A 20,400-nucleotide genomic window follows, 5' to 3' on the forward strand; every position below is an offset into this window, starting at 1 on the left:
ACAAGTCAAATAAAATCAACATTTCAGCCTTTATTTACAGATATTTACATCTGGATCTGATACACAGTTCAAAGGATTCAGCACCTTCTGTCTGAACTCACCCATTTTTCTCATGAGCAAAAGTATTATTTTACTGCTTTAAAGTGTGTTTTACTGCTTTAGGTTTGAATCCTGATACATTGATTATTTAAACAACAAATAGCGCTGTTTCAGTTCCGATTTTGGGTTTTATCTGCTCAGACTGAGCATTTACAGTTAGAGGAGTAACCAACATGAAAACCAGAGAGCTGTAAAAGTATATGGTTGAAAAACAAGCAACTATAAAGCTGAGCCATTAGATCACACACATTGTTCATAGAATGTCCTGAAGAAGAAAGTCGTCACTGGTGTACTGAGTCACAGATGTTGAACAGGTAGACCGAGGAAAACCAAAGCAGTTGATCTCAAACATACCAGCTCATCTGTGAAACACAGTGGAGGTAGTGTCATGGCTTAAGCTTTCATGAAACCAAACTGATTTGGAGATCCTTCGTCATGCAGCAAAATAATGATGCAGGAATGCAGAAGATTAGTGATGTCTTATGTAGAAATATTTACAGCAAAAGGGCTCTCTCTGCACTTTATCAAGACATTTTCTCCCATTCAGCCATAGTTCCTCATATATTACAAAGAAAAAAGATAATATATATATTTTTATACAGTGTACTGTGTGTGTAACTAACACTGAAATTCTGAACACTCAGAGCTGTAATACTTAGAAAGAGGGCGACCAGATTTCACCTAATTTTAGAGTTTCCTGTCAGTATGGACATGCTGTAATCATGTAGTAATCTTGAAATCCCTCCAAATCCCCTGAAATCTGCTCCCGTATTCGAGATAGATTTCCTTTACTGGTTGTGCTCGGTTTGGTCCAATCGTCGTCCAATCAAATCCATCTGCAGAACTGAGCCAAAAGATTAATAACATGCCACATGGCCTATGATCTGAAGAAGGTGAACAAATTATTATTAATATTAATAATAATAATAAATAAAAACAATATACACTATAAACCCATAAGTTGTTTGAACTCAAATGATTTAAGTCTGTTTTACAAAAAAAAATAGTATTTTGAGTTAGCTGTTGAGCTGTTGAGATCTTTGAACCAACTTAAAATAACTAATAAATGTAAAAAGGTTTTATCCCAAAGCCATCATGGTCTTAAACTTAAAACAAAAAAAATCAACTTTCAGGTCATGTGTAATTTTGTTCAGTGTTCATTGGTTAAATGTTTATCTATTTGCATAATTTGGCACATTACTCTTACACCTTATACATAAATCGTTCAATAATTTAAAACCAGTGCAATTGTGTATTCTGTAGATTTTTTTTATCTATCTATCTATCTATCTATCTATCTATCTATCTATCTATCTTTCTATTTAATACAGATTTACATGGTTTAACTACAGTAGCCTATTAATACAAATACAAACATGTGTAATGTAAAATGTGATTGTCTTGTATGTTTGAGATCAACATTCATCAACTGCTTTGGTTTTCCTCGGTCCACCTGTTCAACATCTGTGACTCAGTACACCAGTGACGACTTTCTTCTTCAGGACATTCTATGAACAATGTTTGTGATCTAATGGCTCAGCTTTACAGTTGCTTGTTTTTCAAACAGATACTTTTACAGCTCTCAGGTTTTCATGTTGGTTACTCCTCTAACTGTAAAAGCTCAGTCTGCGCAGATAAAACCCAAATCAGAAACTGAAACAGCGCTATTTGCTGTTTGAATAATCAATGTATCAGGATTCAAACCTCAGCAGTAAAACACACTTTAAAGCAGTAAAATAATACTTTTGCTCATGAGAAAAATGGGTGAGTTCAGACAGAAGGTGCTGAATCCTTTGAACTGTGTATCAGATCCAGATGTAAATATCTGTAAATAAAGGCTGAAATGTTGATTTTATTTGACTTGTGTTCATCTTTAATATTAAACCAAAATGTTTCCAGTAGAAATAAATTGATTGACCTCACTGTTCCAATACTTTTGGAGAGGAGCTATATACTTTTGGAGCAATATACTAATTGCATTAATTTAAATACAATGTACACTTGAAAAAGAGTACCTATAGATGCTATATGTACAATAGATCTCTCTAGTAACACCATGATTCTTGTTGTATTAGACTGATCATCAGACTAGTAGGGCTCCAGTTTCTCCTCCTAGACGAGAGCTTTACACCGGGCTGCTCGGCACATGCTGTCATCCTGCATCACTGTTGCCATGGTTTCCCTATCTGGTGGATATGGCAACCACCGTGCCTGCCGTTTTTAGTCTGGGTCTGCTCTCAGCCAGTTGCCAGCTCCTCGCTCCCTCAGCAGCGCACTCCACTGCTATTGTTATTACAGCACATTAATGCCACGCCACCCTGCATTACACCACCAGCAATATCCCCCACAGACTGGAGATCCACAAGAACACCATCACAATAAATAAAGAAATAAAGAAATAACACCAGACGCAATTCCATGAAAACGAATAATAGATCTTTGTTGGAAATGCTGAAAAGCTACCAGCTCTTCTCATTGTGAGTCCAGTATGATGCAGACAACCCTCTGAATTGAAAATGTTGTAATCCCAATGATGAAATCCTTAATCCTTGACTCAAACCTTTGCGCTAAGCTCCTCTTGGTTCTGCATATACTGTACATATACAGTATATACAGCTCTGGGAAAAAAAAGAAAAAGAAACCACTTCAGTTTCTGAATCAGTTTCTCTGATTTTGCTATTTATAGGTTTATGTTTGAAGAAAATGAACATTGTTGTTTTATTCTATAAACTACAGACAACATTTCTCCCAAATTCCAAATAAAATTATTGTCTTTTAGAGCATTTTTTTTTTGTAGAAAATAACAAATATAAGACACAGCTGAAATAACAATAAAAAGATGCAGAGGTTTCAGACCTCAAATAATGCAAAGAAAACAAGTTCATATTCAAAAGACAACATTTTAAGAGTTCAGAAATCAATATTTGGTGGAATAACCCTTGTCTGGTTTTTAATCACAATTTTTTTTCATGCATCTTGGCATCATGTTCTCCTCCACCAGTCTTACACACTGCTTTTGGATAACTTTATGCTGCTTTACTCCTGGTGCAAAAATTAATTCAAGCAGTTCAGTTTGGTGGTTTGATGGTTTGTGATCATCCATCTTCCTCTTGATTATATTCCAGAGGTTTTCAGTTTGATAAAATCAAAGAAACTCATCATTTTACAGTGTTCTCTTATCAGCTTTATCAGCTACCAAAGCAAGTGAAGGTAAATCTATGTAATTAACACAGGAACACATGGTAAACTGCAGGCTATGCAACAGCAATTTAAAGCCGCATCACTATGGGTGTTAGTGCATGCGGAAGGTTAAGTATGGATTACTCTACAGATGCAGAGAACGAGGGATTTTTATTTTTTATTTATCCTAAGCCTCCGATATTATCTATGCAGTGTTAAAGTATAGAATAAACTGAAGGCTTAACCCTTTTAGACCTGAATTATCTCCAGTGATGAAAAAACAAATGTAAGAATGCTGTTTTATATGTGTAATGCACACAAATAAAGGCTCTAATATGTCGAGAGTCACATCTCTCTCCACTTACTATCAGGACTTGCTTAAAATCCTCTTTTTCTTGTTCTTTGTACAATAGAAATACAGCAGGTCTCTCAGAGTTGTTTATGATGCTGAACATGAAACTCTTCCTCATTCTCTGCAGCAGCTAGTAAAAGAAAATATTCAGAAAAACGAGTCGATCAGAAAAAGCACTGTGTTTACATCAACCCATGAATTAGTATTCATGCCCCGCCCACCTCGGCTCGGGACCGCCCACAGGCAGAGCTGAAGCCGGGCAGCGACACAGTCTTGTAAGATACGAGCTAACAGTGCTAGAAACAGCATGCAGTTCATTCCTGTGTTATTTGTGCGAATAACACATCAGTGTTTATATGCTTTACCCAGTAATTCAGAGCTAAGAAACAAATGGTTAGAATTAGTCTATGGAGGGAAAACACCACCAGCCAAGTACAATTGAGATAGGTAGGTGTATGTTTAGAACAGTTCTGTTTACACTAGTTAAAAGTAAAAATCCACAGCAGCGTGGATTTTTATTTTGTGGACCTGGACTACCCACCTCTGTGTAATTAACTATATATTTAAATAGGATCTCCGGTGGATTTGGTGTTTTACAGCGATTCAAAGACTAGGTCAGTGGCTGAACTGCACTTACATGTGTTGTAAAGTAACACATGACATTACAAAGACTCTTATTAGTGTAAAAATGTCTTTATTTTAAAATGTTTCGAACTATTGTTTGTCTCATTGTCTCGCAGTGCTGTTAGCCAATCAGTGGAGATATGCTTGCATATATGAATATTCATGAGCCGAAATCCTATCATAGTTGTTTATTGAAACCCTTCTATAGGATCTTTCGAAAAGCACTTTAAGCATCTTCATTTTTAAAAGGAAAAATATGTTTTTTTTTTCTTATGGGAATTATGTTCTAATCCATTTTGTTGACAAGTTTTCTTCTCATTCAGTGTGTTTCTTACTTTTTACGTTTTTTTCATTGTAAATTTAATACTGAAGACTATATTAAAGCTACACAGAAACACATGCAAAATTATTCTGTAAACAAAATGAGTTAAACAAACCAGAATATGTAAGAATAATACTTTAGATTCTACTAAAATAAGTGGCACATTTATGTTTGAGTACAGATCTGCAGACTCTTGGTATTTTAATCTCAGTGTCTTCATGAGGGAGAGTCACCTGGAATAGTTTTCTCAGTGTCTTGAAGGAAGGAGTTCCTGGAGGTGCTGAACAATAGTTGCTACTTTTCCTTCACGAAAGTACTTGGGACTGGGAGTTATGTTCTAATCCATTTTTATTTACAAGTTGGGACACACTTCTTCTTCTCATTCAATGTGTTTTCTTTCTTTTTTAATGTTCTTTTACATTGTAAATGTATTATTGAAGAGTATATTAAAGCTATACATAAAAACATACGTGAACAATTATTCTATTAACAAAAAGTGTTAAACGAACCAAAATATGCTAGAATTATACTGTAGATTCTATTAAATAAAAAGCTAATTTATCTTTGAGGACAGATCTGCACATGTCTTGAAGGAAGGAGTTTCTGGAGGTGCTAAACAATAGTTGCTGCTTTTCCTTCATGCTGTGAAAGAAGCTCCAGCTCATCCCAATTAAATCACCTCAAATCACCATCTCAGGGAATTGTGGAGGATAAAAAAAACACAAAATAATGGTTGTTTATTGAAACCCTTCAATAGGATTTCTCAAAAAGCACTTTGAGCATCTTAATTTTTAAGTAAAAGGAAATGCCTTCTACATAACTCCCAGAAAAACAGTGTATTTTCTCTGATTTGTTTCCTCAGAAGTCACTCTGTTCTGGTTCTAACTCAAGCCCAGCACCATGTATTGTATGTTCAGCGTGACTCATAAAATAATTGCAGTAATTGCAGCGACGCTGTTCTCCTAGGTGAAGTGGAAACGGTGCGTGGGCCCGAATGCTGTGGTACAACGGACCCCTGCTTTCAGAGCGAACTGGAGCTTTTCCTCAGAGACTGCAGCCGACGCTCTCTCAGCTCTTAACCCTCAAAACCCTACGTCCAAAATCTCACCTTGTGTTCTCATCTTAATTACTCAGGAATCCCTTCACACATAAACATAATCCATATACGGTTAGAAAGGGCGGAGCTTACTCTTTCTAAAAATAGTGATCACATCCCAGTGCAGTAAAGCTAAATATACAAGAAAAACACCTAAAAAAGTGAAAAATCTCCTTCCCCAACCAATATTATTTACCTTTAGTGCTTCATACATATTTATATGATGTTTCAAACCAAATAATATCAGTAAATAAAGACTCAAAAGTGTCCACAGAAAAAAAAGTGTGAAGCTACCTGCTTTACTTTTGCACTAAACTAAATTTGTATTTATTTATACAAAAAAAAGATTACTTTTTTGTATATAGTTTTCTTTGTGTGTCCTGATTAAAATACTGAAAATACTGAAAGGCATAGGCTGCTCTGAGTGTCAGGTTTTTAGTATCTACATGTATCCTAGAGGTGTGATTATTGATTATCAAGAAAAAAAAAATCCGCCTGATGCTGTTTCTCCATGTATTTTATCAAAGTAATAATTAATAAGCCATGTAATGAACTCAAATCATCAATATTCTTATGTTTTTAACTCATAAACACTCTAGTCTAACCATTTTTGAAAAGATTAGATCTTTGGTGTGAATATATTTAAAGTCTATACGTTCAAAAATAAGTAAAAAAAAAACAAAACAAAAAAAAAAAAACAGGCGCTTGGTAAAATTTTGAGCAAAACATGATCAGTTCCAGGAAAATATAACAATTCTGCTTCTTTTTACATTTTAAATGATTATATTTTTGAGCAGCCGTATGTCTTCTGGAGTAAAAGAGATCAGGGCATGTGTCTGTCTGATATAATTACTGTGTTATAAGACCTGAAAGAGAGGAACTGATAAAAACGAAGGATAAAAAACACTCCAAAACAGGCTAGAGTTCACAGGCTTAGGGTTTAATGCTTTGATCCGTCTGAGGTCTTTGACTGGACGCTGTTTATTGGAGCATGCACGACACTGCTGGAGATGTTAGATAGATGTTAATGTATGCTTCACTGATGTGTGGTGAACGTGTGACACGCTGACTAAGCTTCCTCCGTGCATCATCTTCTCTGTGTTGCGTAATCACATAGAGAGGAATAACACATGTGACACTGTTGGCCTATATAATAATAATTGTATATGTGCATTTATAATGAGATATAATTTATTATTTCATGCAAAAGGGCTTTAAGACGCTTTTCCTACCAATCAGAGTAGAGTGATCCAACTGTAATAAACACAATATTTTAGACACTTAATACTGTATGTGAAATATAGGGGTTGGTGTGACGCAGTGGATAACACCGTCTGCCAGTGAGCTACCATGTGACTGGGGACTGGGGTTCAAGTCCAGGTCAGGGTGACTGAATGCTGCGCTACACCAACAAGAGTCCTTGGACAAGACTCCTAACCCTAAATTGGTCACTCTAGATAAGAGTGTCAGCTAAATGCCGTAAAATGTAAATGTAAATATAAATATATTTGTTATCCCTTGTAAAAAGGAAGTATACTTAAGAGCATTCAAAGTACGTTCAAATTAGGTAAAGAATACTAAAAGTACATTTTAAATTAAATTTACTTTTTGAAAATACACACTACATATACTTTCTCTGTATTTCTATAAAATGTACTTTTAAGCAATATCCTTTAAATTAAACGTTGTCTTGCCATTAAATACTGCTTAAAGTTTTTTTCCCCCCCAGTAGCATTAAAGGTGTACACAATATGTGCATCAATATGCAAAGTACCACATTTACAATATACTTCAAGTGTACCAAAAATTTATAAAAACATATATAAATATATTTTTATATATATTTAAATATATATATAACAAAAATGCATGAAAAAACTGTGATTAAAAACCAATCAGGGTTATTCCACCAAATATTGATTTCTGAACTCTTAAAACTTATTATGAATATGAACTTGTTTTCTTTGCATTATTTGAGGTCTGAAAGCTCTGCATCTTTTTTTTTTTTTTTGTTATTTCAGCCATTTCTCATTTTCTGTAAATAAATGCTCTAAATGATAATATCTTTATTTGGAATTTGGGGGAAATGTTGTCTGTGGTTTATCGAATAAAACCGCAATGTTTATTTTACTCAAACATAAACCTATAAATAGCAAAATCAGAGAAATATATATACAGGTGCTGGTCAACGAATTAGAATAATTTGAAATAGTGCAATCATGAAATTCTTTGAATGCATTTTTTGTGCAGAAAGCAAATCAGGTGTTCACCGCACCTGTCCTACTCGTTAGACTAATCACAGAACTCGTTACCTGGAAAAGAATTTGCTCAGCTGAGCTTTCCAAAAGGCCCATTTAGGCCATTTAACTGTGACACTGTTGTTTTATTGAATTAGAATAATGGAGAAACCGTTTCATTGAATTAGAATAAATGCTCGAATTTTTGTTTTCTGTGAAGAGTGTTCACTGTGCAGTATAAAGTCAGGGTTGAGTAGAATTTCTAAGTTGTAAAATCAATCATGGGTAAGCAGCGCGACCTCTCAACCGGAATAGTGGCTCAAAATCAAGCCCTTCGCCAACAAGGCTTGACCCAAACTAAAATTGCTGAGCAGCTCGGCATCAGCCAGTCTTCTGTCTGCAAAGCTCTCAAGAAAAACTGCAGCAAGCGCACCAACTGTTCCGGCGTCCGAAAAACTTCTGCTCGCGACAACAAGCAGCTGAGAAAGATCGCAGTCAGCAACCGGTTCAAGTCCACTTCCGAGCTCACCGACTTGTGGAACAAGCAGACCGGCGCTGACGTCTCCAGATCAACCACTTACCGTCGTCTGCGCGAACTCGGCTTCAAATCTCGCGTTCCAGCAGTAAAACCGATGCTGAACAAGAAACAAATGGAGAAACGGCTGAAGTGGGCCAAAGAACACGGCGAGTGGACTGCTGAAGACTGGCAGAAAGTGGTCTTCAGTGACGAATCACGCTTCTGCATCTCCTTCGGTGACCAAGGTCCTCGTGTCTGGCGTCGTGGTGGCGAAACCTACAACCACGAGTGCGTGAAAAGATCCGTCAAGTTTCCCCAGAGCGTTATAGTCTGGGGATGCATGTTCGCTCGAGGTGTAGGGAAACTCTGCTTCCTCAAGAAGACTGTCAATGCTGCCGTATATCAAGATGTTCTGGAAACGTTCCTGATTCCGACTGTTGAGGAACAGTTCGGCGAAGAAGACTTCATATTTCAACAGGATCTTGCACCGGCTCATGCGGCAAAGTCGACCAAAGATTGGTTCACTAAAAAACAGCTTGAAGTTTTGGCATGGCCGGCCAACTCGCCTGACCTCAATGTCATTGAAAACCTTTGGGCCATCGTCAAGCGGAAAATTCGCGACAGAAAGCCTACTACGCTGGACCAACTGAAGCAGAACATCGCCACTGCCTGGGAAGCTGTGAGTGCGGAAACTTGCGACAAGCTGGTCAAATCGATGCCGCGGAGACTTCAGGCAGTCATACAAGCCAAGGGGGCAGCCACAAAATACTGAGAAAGTGATGATTGTAATTATAATAAAAATTATTCTAATTCAATGAAACGGTTTCTCCATTATTCTAATTCAATAAAACAACAGTGTCACAGTTAAATGGCCTAAATGGGCCTTTTGGAAAGCTCAGCTGAGCAATTTTTTTTCCAGGTAACGAGTTCTGTGATTAGTCTAACGAGTAGGACAGGTGCGGTGAACACCTGATTTGCTTTCTGCACAAAAAATGCATTAAAAGAATTTCATGATTGCACTATTTCAAATTATTCTAATTCGTTGACCAGCACCTGTGTATATATATATATATATATATATATATATATATATATATATATATATATATATATATATATATATATATATATATATATATATATTATGTACATTATCCTGGCTGGGTTGTGGTCAGTGTGCGCATGCGCAGTGTGAGGTGGGCTGAGCGGCTGCTTAGAGGAGCAGCAGTGAGAGGGAGCGGTATAGACGGAGAGGAGAGGATTTATTATACAGGAGACGCGATTTTACCACAAAAACTAGCGATTAAAGAACTCCTGCTGGATGCTGTTTCCTTACTCTCAGTGATTTAATCCTCCTGCTTCAGTTTGGACTCGTGTTTTTGTGATTTTCGTCGTGTTTGAGGAAATCTCTGGAATCCACAGGTCTCCAGCGTTCAGTACTATGGAGGAAAAGAGCGAGAAAACAGCGAGTATTCTCTGAATTCAGCCCTCAGAAACGCTTTATTGGATAAAAGTCTGGATGTAGACTAGTCTGGCCGGAGAGGTAAGCTTTTAAAAATGTTATTTTAGTGTCTAAAACTTTCCTTTTCTCTGTTCGGTGTTTGCTGTCTGTATAACAGCAGCTCCTCTGCTCCTCTAACGTTACATTAAGCTCCGTTGTTTTCATTGACGAGCTGTGCTTTAGATTTATGGCTAAGTTGGCCGTTTTATTAGCTTAGCTACTGTTTATTGTTAGATAACTAGCTGTTTACTGTTAGTTTAGTATCACCTGTAGTTTAATCACACCTGTAAGCTAATTTTATATTATATTATAAGGTATTATACCCTGTAATATCGTGCCATATCACCCACCTCTAATTAATCACATCAGGGTACTACTTTTTTTTTTTTTTACATTTGTTATCAAAACACTGTTCTTATTTCCCATTATATATCTACTAGAGACAGATTATATCTGTACAGTATCATTTATTTTACTTTAATCCTGGATATATGGAGATATTTGGGGTGCATTATTATTAGTATCATGACATTCTGGATTAATTCAGTGTTTTGTCATAATCACCAAGAGTATCGTTATCTCGAAAATACCATAAAATATTGTGAAACAGTTTTAGGGTCGTATCGCCCACTCCTAGTCTCTTTGCTATTTTTCCATTAGTTATCTAGCTACTGTTTCTTGTTAGCTGCACACTGTTAGTTTACTATCATCTGTACCTTAATCACCCGTAAGCTAATTATATATAATGTATTGTAGAGTATTATTATATCCTGAAATATGGTGCCAAATCACCCTCTCCTAGTTACCACATCAGAGTACTACTTTTTTACTGTTTTAAGCAAAATAAAAATGCACACTGTTCTCATTATTTCCCATTATATATCTACTAGAGACAGCTTATATCTGTCCAGTATCATTTATTTTATTTAATCCTGGATATATGGAGATATTTGGAGTGCATTATTATTAGTATAATAATAATTCTGGATCATTGACTTCTGTTACAAATCTGATAAAATTCTTATATTTTTTAATATCTCAGTTAGGGGTTTCTTGCAGTAGTGTATTCTTGATTATTATTTTTTTTATTCAGTATTTTGTCATATCACCAGAAGTATCATAAAATATTGTGATATTATTTTAGGGCCATAACACCCACTCCTAGTCCTAGTTTATTCTATAAACTACGGACAACAACATTTCTCCCAAATTCCAAATAAAAATGTTGTCATTTGGAGCATTTATTTGCAGAAATTGAGAAATGGCTAAAATAACAAAAAAGTTCATATTCATAAAGTTTTAAGAGTTCAGAAATAACAACAATATTTGGTGGAATAACCCTGTTTTTTAATCACAGTTTTTTCATGCATCATGGCATCATGTTCTCCTCCACCAGTCTTATACACTGCTTTTGGATAACTTTATGCCACTCTGGGTGCAAATTGATTATATTCCAGAGGTTTTCAATTTGGTAAAATCCAAGAAACTCCTCATTTTTAAGTGGTCTCTTATTTTTTTCTAGAGCAGTATTAGTTAGCTACTGTTAATTGTAAGCTGTTCTCTGTTAGTTTAGAATCAGCTGTACATTAATCATGACTGTAAGCTAGTTATAGACTGTAATATAGGGGTGGCAGATATGGCCCTTAAATAATATCACAATATTTCATGGTATTTTCGTGATAACGATACTCTTGGAGATATGATAAAACACTAAATTGAAAAAAAAGGCATTTCAAGAATACACTACTTGCAACAAAATGTTGGCGATATTATTGCATAGGATACGATATGGCACACCTTAAGTAGCTAAGGTAACTTGCTTTTACAGCTTTTTACAGCTTTTATCACACCTATAAGCTAATTACATACTGTATTGTATAGGTGTGCCATATCGTATCGTATGCAATGATATCACATACATTTTTTAATATCGTGAACAATATTATACACTGAAATATCGTTCCATATCACCCACTTCTAATTATCACATCAGGGTACTAATTTTTTTTTGTTTTTAGCAGAAGGAAAATTCACACTGTTCTCATTTCTTATTATATATCTAGTAGAGACAGATTATATCTGTCCAGTATCATTTATTTTACTTTAATCCTGCATATATGGAGATATATGGAGAGCATTATTATTATATCATGACATTCTGGATCATTGACTTCTGTTACAAATCTGATAAAATTCTTGTATTTTTAGGATCTCGGTTAGGGGTGTGCCATATCATATTGTATGCAGTAATAAAATTTATTTTTCATTTTGTTGCAGTAGTGTATCATCAAGAGTATCGTTATCGCGAAGATACCATGAAATATCGTGATATTATTTTAGGTCAATATCGCCCACCCCTAGTGCCTAGACCCCATATGCTTTGTCTGTTAGCTCGGTTACTACTGTACTACTGTACTGGAGTTCTAACCTAGATAACAGTGTTAAATTGAATAAGTGTAATGTTTTGTATGTTAATTAACTTATCTAAGAAATCTAACCGTTGTAAGCACTAGGGGGGGGCGATATGGCTCTAAAATAATATCACGATATTTCAGGGTATTTTTGCGATAACGATATACTTGGCGATATAAGAAAACTAAAATAATTAATTAATTTCAGGAATATTGTATAATAGTATAACAGTATAATCATAATGTGGCAAAATAAATAATATAGCATAAAATAATATAATGCAGCAAATAATATTGCAGAATATTTAGTGCATGCATATAAACTGCAAACTAAAACAATTATACAATAAATACACCTAAAGCTCCACAGTAAACAATAGACTACTTTTAAGACAGAACAGCCCTATTATCACAATATGGATTTTTAATATCAAGATATTTCTGTGTCACGATATATTGTATACCATATAATATTGCCCACCCCTAGTAAGCACTATGGTTGTGTGTGTTTGTGTGCTGCTGTCCATGGTCCTGTACAATCTAGCCTATAGTACATGTGTGAGACTCATGTCCTTATGTGGACGTCAGCGTTAACCCCTGGTCCACCTGGTCTGTGAGTTTCTGCTTAATATAATGTAAGAAAAGGTTTATATTTGTTTGATTTGTTTGATTTCCTGTCTCTGAAAGCAGGGACACATCCAGGCCTGGACTCCGCCCTCTCATTACCAGCATGATCACTCATATGAGGACTGCGCTGAGTCTCCTCTCACTGCTGATGTTCGCTGGTGAGTCTTGTGTTCAGATGTGGGCTGTAAATGTTTATCTTGTGCGTCATCATGTCATACACATTAAGCTTCTTTTAAAATTATTTAATTATTTAATCTTTTTTTCTGATCTAACTCAGTGTCTTGCTCAGCTCTGCACTCAAAAAAATGATGCATAATTTTTTTTTTAAGTTAATTTAATTTTAGATAAATTTAAGTAACTCGATTTCAAGACCTCAATGTTACACAGAGTAAATAAGTGAACTGAACTTCAGCCAATCCTTTCTTTTAGTAAACTTTACTTCATTTATTTTTACTGAATCAATCCTTTCTTTTAGTAAACTTTACTTCATTTATTTTTACTGAATCAATCCTTTCTTTTATTAAACTTTACTTCATTTATTTTTACTGAATCAATCCTTTCTTTTAGTAAACTTTACTTCATTTATTTTTACTGAATCAATCCTTTCTTTTATTAAACTTTACTTCATTTATTTTTACTGAATCAATCCTTTCTTTTAGTAAACTTTACTTCATTTATTTTTACTGAATCAATCCTTTCTTTTAGTAAACTTTACTTCATTTATTTTTACTGAATCAATCCTTTCTTTTAGTAAACTTTACTTCATTTATTTTTACTGAATCAATCCTTTCTTTTAGTAAACTTTACTTCATTTCTGCATACAATATTACCTAATTACAATTACTTAATTACTTATACAATATTACTCAAATAATTTATGATACATAATATATTATAATTTCTGAAATTTAAATAGGCTATTTTTAGTTAAAACCCACATATTACACTGTCTCAACACAGTGAGACAGTGAGACTTGCTCTGTTTACACAATAAATCTTTGATATCATGTAAATATTTCAAGTGGGTTTTAAGTAAAATTATATATAATAATATTGTATAAAGTAAGTAATTGTAATTAGGTAATATTGTATGCAGAAATGAAGTAAAGTTTACTAAAAGAAAGGATTGACTGAATTTCAGTTCACTTATTTACTCTGTGTAACATTTAACTTTTGAAACCGAGTTGAAGTTACTTAAATTTACATTAAATTAAATTTGCCGATTTACAGCTCTGGAAAAAAAAAAGAGAGCACTTAAAAATGATGAGTTTCTTTTATTTTACCAAATTGAAAACCTCTGGAATATAATCAAGAGGAAGATGGATGATCACAAACCATCAAACCACCAAACTGAACTGCTTGAGTTTTTGCACCAGGAGTAAAGCAGCATAAAGTTATCCAAAAGCAGTGTGTAAGACTGGTGGAGGAAGAGAACATGATGACAAGATGCATGAAAAAACTGTGATTAAAAACTAAAAGGGTTATTTCACAGAATATGGATTTTCTTAGCATTATTTGAGGTCTGAAAGCTCTGCAACTTGTTTGTTATTTCAGCCATGAATAACTGACAATATTTTATTTGGAATTTGGGAGAAATGTTGTCTGTAGTTTATAGAATAAAACAACAATGTTCATTTTACTCAAACATGAACCTATAAATAGCAAAATCAGAGAAACTGATTCAGAAACTGAAGTGGTCTCTTCATTGTATCCAGAGCTAATTTAAAACTAACACATTTTTTCTGTGTATTTGTCACGATATTGTAACACAATATAAAGAACAACTGCCAATTTTATAAATTTCAAACTACACATAAGAAAGATAACGTTTCAGTTAAGCACTATATGTTTCACTATTAAAATAACACTAGATTTCAGTAATATATTCCACAGCTTTCTCTGTGTTTACAAGAAAATTTGCCCCAATTTACCCCAGCGCTCTACTACAGCCAGCAGGTTATTGTATGCCATGTTATGCCCAGTGTTTCCATTTGCCTATCTGACCCTTCAAAACAGGAAGCTGTGATCAGTGTTGACAGCACCAGCTCGGGGCTGTGGGTTATGTAAGATGGCCTCCATTTCAAACAGCGGCACAAGAGGCTGCGTTCACAATCGCCGCTGCGGCCGGTGCTCCAGACTGTGTTTTTATTTCCTCATCGCTGCGCCGCTGCTTCCTCTTCAGTACAGCAGACTAGTCTATATTTATATTAGGGCTGCAGCTATCGATTATTTTAGTAATCGTGTACTCTACTGAAAAATCGATTCGATTAACCCTTGTGTGGTGTTCGGGTCTGTGGGACCCGTTTTCATTTTTCATCAAATGATACTAAAAAAATATTTTTCTAACTCAAACTCATTGGCATTGGCTCATTTTTTGTGAAAAACATATATCAAAACTCATTTTCGATAAACACAGACTGTACACCCCCCCCCCCCCCCCACACACACACACATTTATATTACATACAGTATGTTTGGCCAAGGGCTAATAAACATTGCTTCATTTGTAAATTTGAAACTAAACGAATTTTCTACTCATATCTTGAGTTTAATTCATTTTCTTTTACATTTTATTAAAAAAATAATAAAAAAAAGAGTAGCACTTTTTAAAAGAAATGTAACATAAGAAAGGTAAAGGGCAAATATTAACCATGTAAGCTGTTTATATTGTTAGGTGAAGCAAGCATGTGTAAAACTTTTTTGTTAACTTAATTTTGCTGAATTAAATACAAGAAACAAAGTAAACGAGTAACAAAAATATGAACACCACACAAGGGTTAATCGAGTAATCAGATAAAACATATTTGTTTGCTTAAAGAGTAATTAAAAAAAATACACAAGAGAAAACAAGACATTTCACTTAATAATGAACGACCAATTGATTTCCTTTTTTTTTGATAAGTTATATTTTTTAATTCACAGAATACATTTCCAAACTGAAAACACAAATAGAAATAAATAAAGGAATAATAATTTAATAATTAGTACTTTAATAAATGAAGTTACATTCTTTTCTGGGAATTAATCAATAAAAAAGGCTGTGCATCTTAGCTTCTGAACAGCAGAGATGTTTCCAGTTTGTGACATGTATTTATTTTAAACTCCTCAGCGCTGTTTTTACTTGTATTAGCCTGTATTAAGCCCAGAATTGTCTGTTTTTATAAACAAACCACACATTAGACATTATTACTAATAGTTAGTGCTCCACAGCGCTGTCGTTCTGTTATTATATAAGTTACATTAATGTTAATCTCACTGATTTATTAAAATAAGTTATATTAACCTTCTCTCGGCTCCACCACTAACGTGTCCTCAGCTCAGACGGTGCAGCATTAAAGAAGTGCTGTTGTGGGAGGTAAGAGTGAATACACGCTGTTCAGACTAAAATGCGTCATTATTATTGGCCCTTTTTTCTCATAGGTTGTGGCTCTTTTCCCTCGAATCTTCAAAATACCCTCTTCTTAACTAAAACCTCCACTGCCTGCTCCTTCTTCCTGCCTTTTTTTTAAATGAAATAAACGATAACTCGAGGCACAGAGAATGACTCGATCATTTTTTTAAATCGAGTAACTTGAATAACTCTAGTAATCGTTTCACCCCTACATTATTAATAATCAGGTCTATATCAGTCAGCATAATAAACCTGCCTGGACTCGGGTCAGGCGCTTTGAGGACATGCTCACGAGCTTATATAGATCTCTCACACTTTTCTGGGATTCACACTCATCACAGATAATGATATTGCACTTCTGTCCTCCCCTGACAGAAGTATGTCTCCGAATTAATTGACCTTCTTATCAGACGAGCAGATTGAGGCTAAGTGTTTGGCTGAAGGAGAAAAAAAATGTGCTAAATCTGTCTTTTGGGTTCTGTTTGCTATAAATCAGGGGTCAGCAATTAAGCAATTTTCCAAGCCATTATGTGGTGGGCCATGAAAAAAATATATATGTTTTGTAAAATGAAGTGTAATGGGATGGAGTGCTACAGTAGTACTAGTAGCTCTCCAGCCCAGAGGGTTGGTGAACCCAATTACAGAACAGTTGATCTCAAAGCTAAGGAAAAAATAACTAAATAAATAAATACATAAACACCCGTGTCGTCTGGAGTCACGCTCCAATACACCACCGCTGCCCCGGCTAGTGAATTGGGACACGGCCGGGAAATAAAAAAACGCCCTTATAAGGAGACAGGGAGCCTGAGGATGGGCCGAGCACGACAGAGAGAGAGACAGGGGAGGAATGTAAACAAAAGCTCGCCCGCGAAGCTTTTTATTTTTTACTTTTTTAATTATCGTTCATCATAGTTCAAACCGGAGACTGAAATAAAGATGGACGCCGTGTTGCCGTTCTCATTCATTCAATGAAAATGAACTCAAAATCTTCCTCCATTTTGGCGATCCTGAAACCCGAGTCTGAGTCGCAGTAGAGACCAGAGGAGTTAAAGACACTGTGGAGAGACAGCCTACTCATTTAAATAACCCCGCCCCTGAGGGCTGCCTCCACAGAGCTATACACAGTCATTGGTCCCACCCCGGCTAGGTGTAACCCAGCCCTTTAACAATAACCACACCTTTTTGAATAGAGCTGAATAACATTTTAAAAAACGAATTCTGTGGGGATATAAAAAATGTAACAATATAAGCAGAGGTTACACTAGCTGCTGTATTTAAATAAAGGAGGTATTAGAAAAAAAACGTGATTGAAAGTTGTCTGTTTTGCCATTGAAACCTATGGGGATGGGTGGGGTTACACAGCTTCCTGCAGCCGTACAGCAGGGGGCGCCGACCTGTGGTGGCTTCACTTTTGAGAGACGATGCTCTGTCCAGCTATACACAGTCTATGGTTCAAACAACCTCAGATGTGGCCCGCAAACATGAAACATCTGGCCCATGGGCCGCCTTTTGCCGACTCTTGGTATACAGGTGCTGGTCAACGAATTAGAATAATTTGAAATAGTGCAATCACGAAATTCTTTGAATGCATTTTTTGTGCAGAAAGCAAATCAGGTGTTCACCGCACCTGTCCTACTCGTTAGACTAATCACAGAACTCGTTACCTGGAAAAAAATTTGCTCAGCTGAGCTTTCCAAAAGGCCCATTTAGGCCATTTAACTGTGACACTGTTGTTTTATTGAATTAGAATAATGGAGAAACCGTTTCATTGAATTAGAATAATTTTTATTATAATTACAATCATCACTTTCTCAGTATTTTGTGGCTGCCCCCTTGGCTTATATGACTGCCTGAAGTCTCCGCGGCATCGATTTGACCAGCTTGTCGCAAGTTTCCGCACTCACAGCTTCCCAGGCAGTGGCGATGTTCTGCTTCAGTTGGTCCAGCGTAGTAGGCTTTCTGTCGCGAATTTTCCGCTTGACGATGGCCCAAAGGTTTTCAATGACATTGAGGTCAGGCGAGTTGGCCGGCCATGCCAAAACTTCAAGCTGTTTTTTAGTGAACCAATCTTTGGTCGACTTTGCCGCATGAGCCCGTGCAAGATCCTGTTGAAATATGAAGTCTTCTTCGCCGAACTGTTCCTCAACAGTCGGAATCAGGAACGTTTCCAGAACATCTTGATATACGGCAGCATTGACAGTCTTCTTGAGGAAGCAGAGTTTCCCTACACCTCGAGCGGACATGCATCCCCAGACCATAACGCTCTGGGGAAACTTGACGGATCTTTTCACGCACTCGTGGTTGTAGGTTTCGCCACCACGACGCCAGACACGAGGACCTTGGTCACCGAAGGAGATGCAGAAGCGTGATTCGTCACTGAAGACCACTTTCTGCCAGTCTTCAGCAGTCCACTCGCCGTGTTCTTTGGCCCACTTCAGCCGTTTCTCCATTTGTTTCTTGTTCAGCATCGGTTTTACTGCTGGAACGCGAGATTTGAAGCCGAGTTCGCGCAGACGACGGTAAGTGGTTGATCTGGAGACGTCAGCGCCGGTCTGCTTGTTCCACAAGTCGGTGAGCTCGGAAGTGGACTTGAACCGGTTGCTGACTGCGATCTTTCTCAGCTGCTTGTTGTCGCGAGCAGAAGTTTTTCGGACGCCGGAACAGTTGGTGCGCTTGCTGCAGTTTTTCTTGAGAGCTTTGCAGACGGAAGACTGGCTGATGCCGAGCTGCTCAGCAATTTTAGTTTGGGTCAAGCCTTGTTGGCGAAGGGCTTGAATTTGAGCCACTATTCCGGTTGAGAGGTCGCGCTGCTTACCCATGATTGATTTTACAACTTAGAAATTCTACTCAACCCTGACTTTATACTGCACAGTGAACACTCTTCACAGAAAACAAAAATTCAAGCATTTATTCTAATTCAATGAAACGGTTTCTCCATTATTCTAATTCAATAAAACAACAGTGTCACAGTTAAATGGCCTAAATGGGCCTTTTGGAAAGCTCAGCTGAGCAATTTTTTTTCCAGGTAACGAGTTCTGTGATTAGTCTAACGAGTAGGACAGGTGCGGTGAACACCTGATTTGCTTTCTGCACAAAAAATGCATTCAAAGAATTTCATGATTGCACTATTTCAAATTATTCTAATTCGTTGACGAGCACCTGTATGTGATCTCATTAAGGTATTAATGACTGTCAGAGACTTACGCTGCATTTACACTGGCTGTCTTCTGCTTTAGTAGCGAGACTCACAATGCATTTTGGGACACATTTAGCTCATGTAGTAGGCAGCAATGTTTACTATAAATCATGGTTTATTCTGGGAGTTTAAAGTTCCCTAAAAATCACGTTCCAATTCCACTTTACGATTCGGATACACAAAGAAAAATGCCCGACCTACTCAATAGTGCCCTAAATAGTAAATAGGGAGCTATTTCGGTCACAGCCTTACTGTGTGTCCACACCAAACGCCATAAATTCACTCTGTGTTGCCTGTACAGCAGGTAATGAGTTAAAACATTTATTCATGTAAAAACTATATTATATTGTTAAAGAAACCATAAACAAAAAGCTCATGCTCCACTCCTGTTTCTCTCTCTTCTCCTCTCTCCAAAAATTGTTTTTTATCTTTTCTTTTTAATTCTTCCACTATTGAACAAGGAAAAAACTATTTACAACTCTCTATAAATCTCTAATTCTTGTGATTGGTACAACATAAAAATAAATACTATGTATATATATATATATATATATTTAATCACACTTTTGCATTACAATTCAGTTATTGATGGAACAATCTGACCTGCAATTAATTGTTATATTTGTTTGGCTAGGACAAAAAAGCAAAGGTGTTTCTGATTGGTAGTCGCTGCTCCGCATCACTGCTAATTTGCATAAAGTTGAGCTCTTGTCAACTCGTGTTGCTCAAACCGCCTGCTTCGCACCACACCGCCCAGTGCCGCTCGCTGTCATTAAAAAAATGAATGACTTCTGGCTGTCTGTGTACCCAATAGCATGTACTGTGCTTATTTTTATACTCATTTATC

At 36.2% G+C, this 20,400-nt stretch overlaps 1 protein-coding gene across 3 annotated transcripts in view; it reads left to right on the top strand.

Moving 5' to 3' along the window:
* The first annotated feature begins 9,635 nt into the window (after window positions 1-9,635).
* Window positions 9,636-20,400, top strand: part of scn3b (sodium channel, voltage-gated, type III, beta) — a 33,101-nt gene continuing 22,336 nt past the window's right edge. For 2 of the 3 annotated variants that reach the window (XM_049467214.1, XM_049467216.1), the window contains exons 1-2: window positions 9,636-9,970; window positions 13,027-13,124. In XM_049467214.1, the coding sequence (XP_049323171.1) occupies window positions 13,070-13,124 (55 nt within the window). In that variant the 5' untranslated portion in view covers window positions 9,636-9,970; window positions 13,027-13,069. The remainder of the gene's footprint in view (window positions 9,971-13,026; window positions 13,125-20,400) is intronic. The other variant, XM_049467215.1, reaches the window with a different exon arrangement.

Source organism: Astyanax mexicanus, chromosome 18 (genome assembly GCF_023375975.1).
Source record: "Astyanax mexicanus isolate ESR-SI-001 chromosome 18, AstMex3_surface, whole genome shotgun sequence".
In the NCBI taxonomy this organism is placed as follows: Eukaryota; Metazoa; Chordata; class Actinopteri; order Characiformes; family Acestrorhamphidae; genus Astyanax; species Astyanax mexicanus.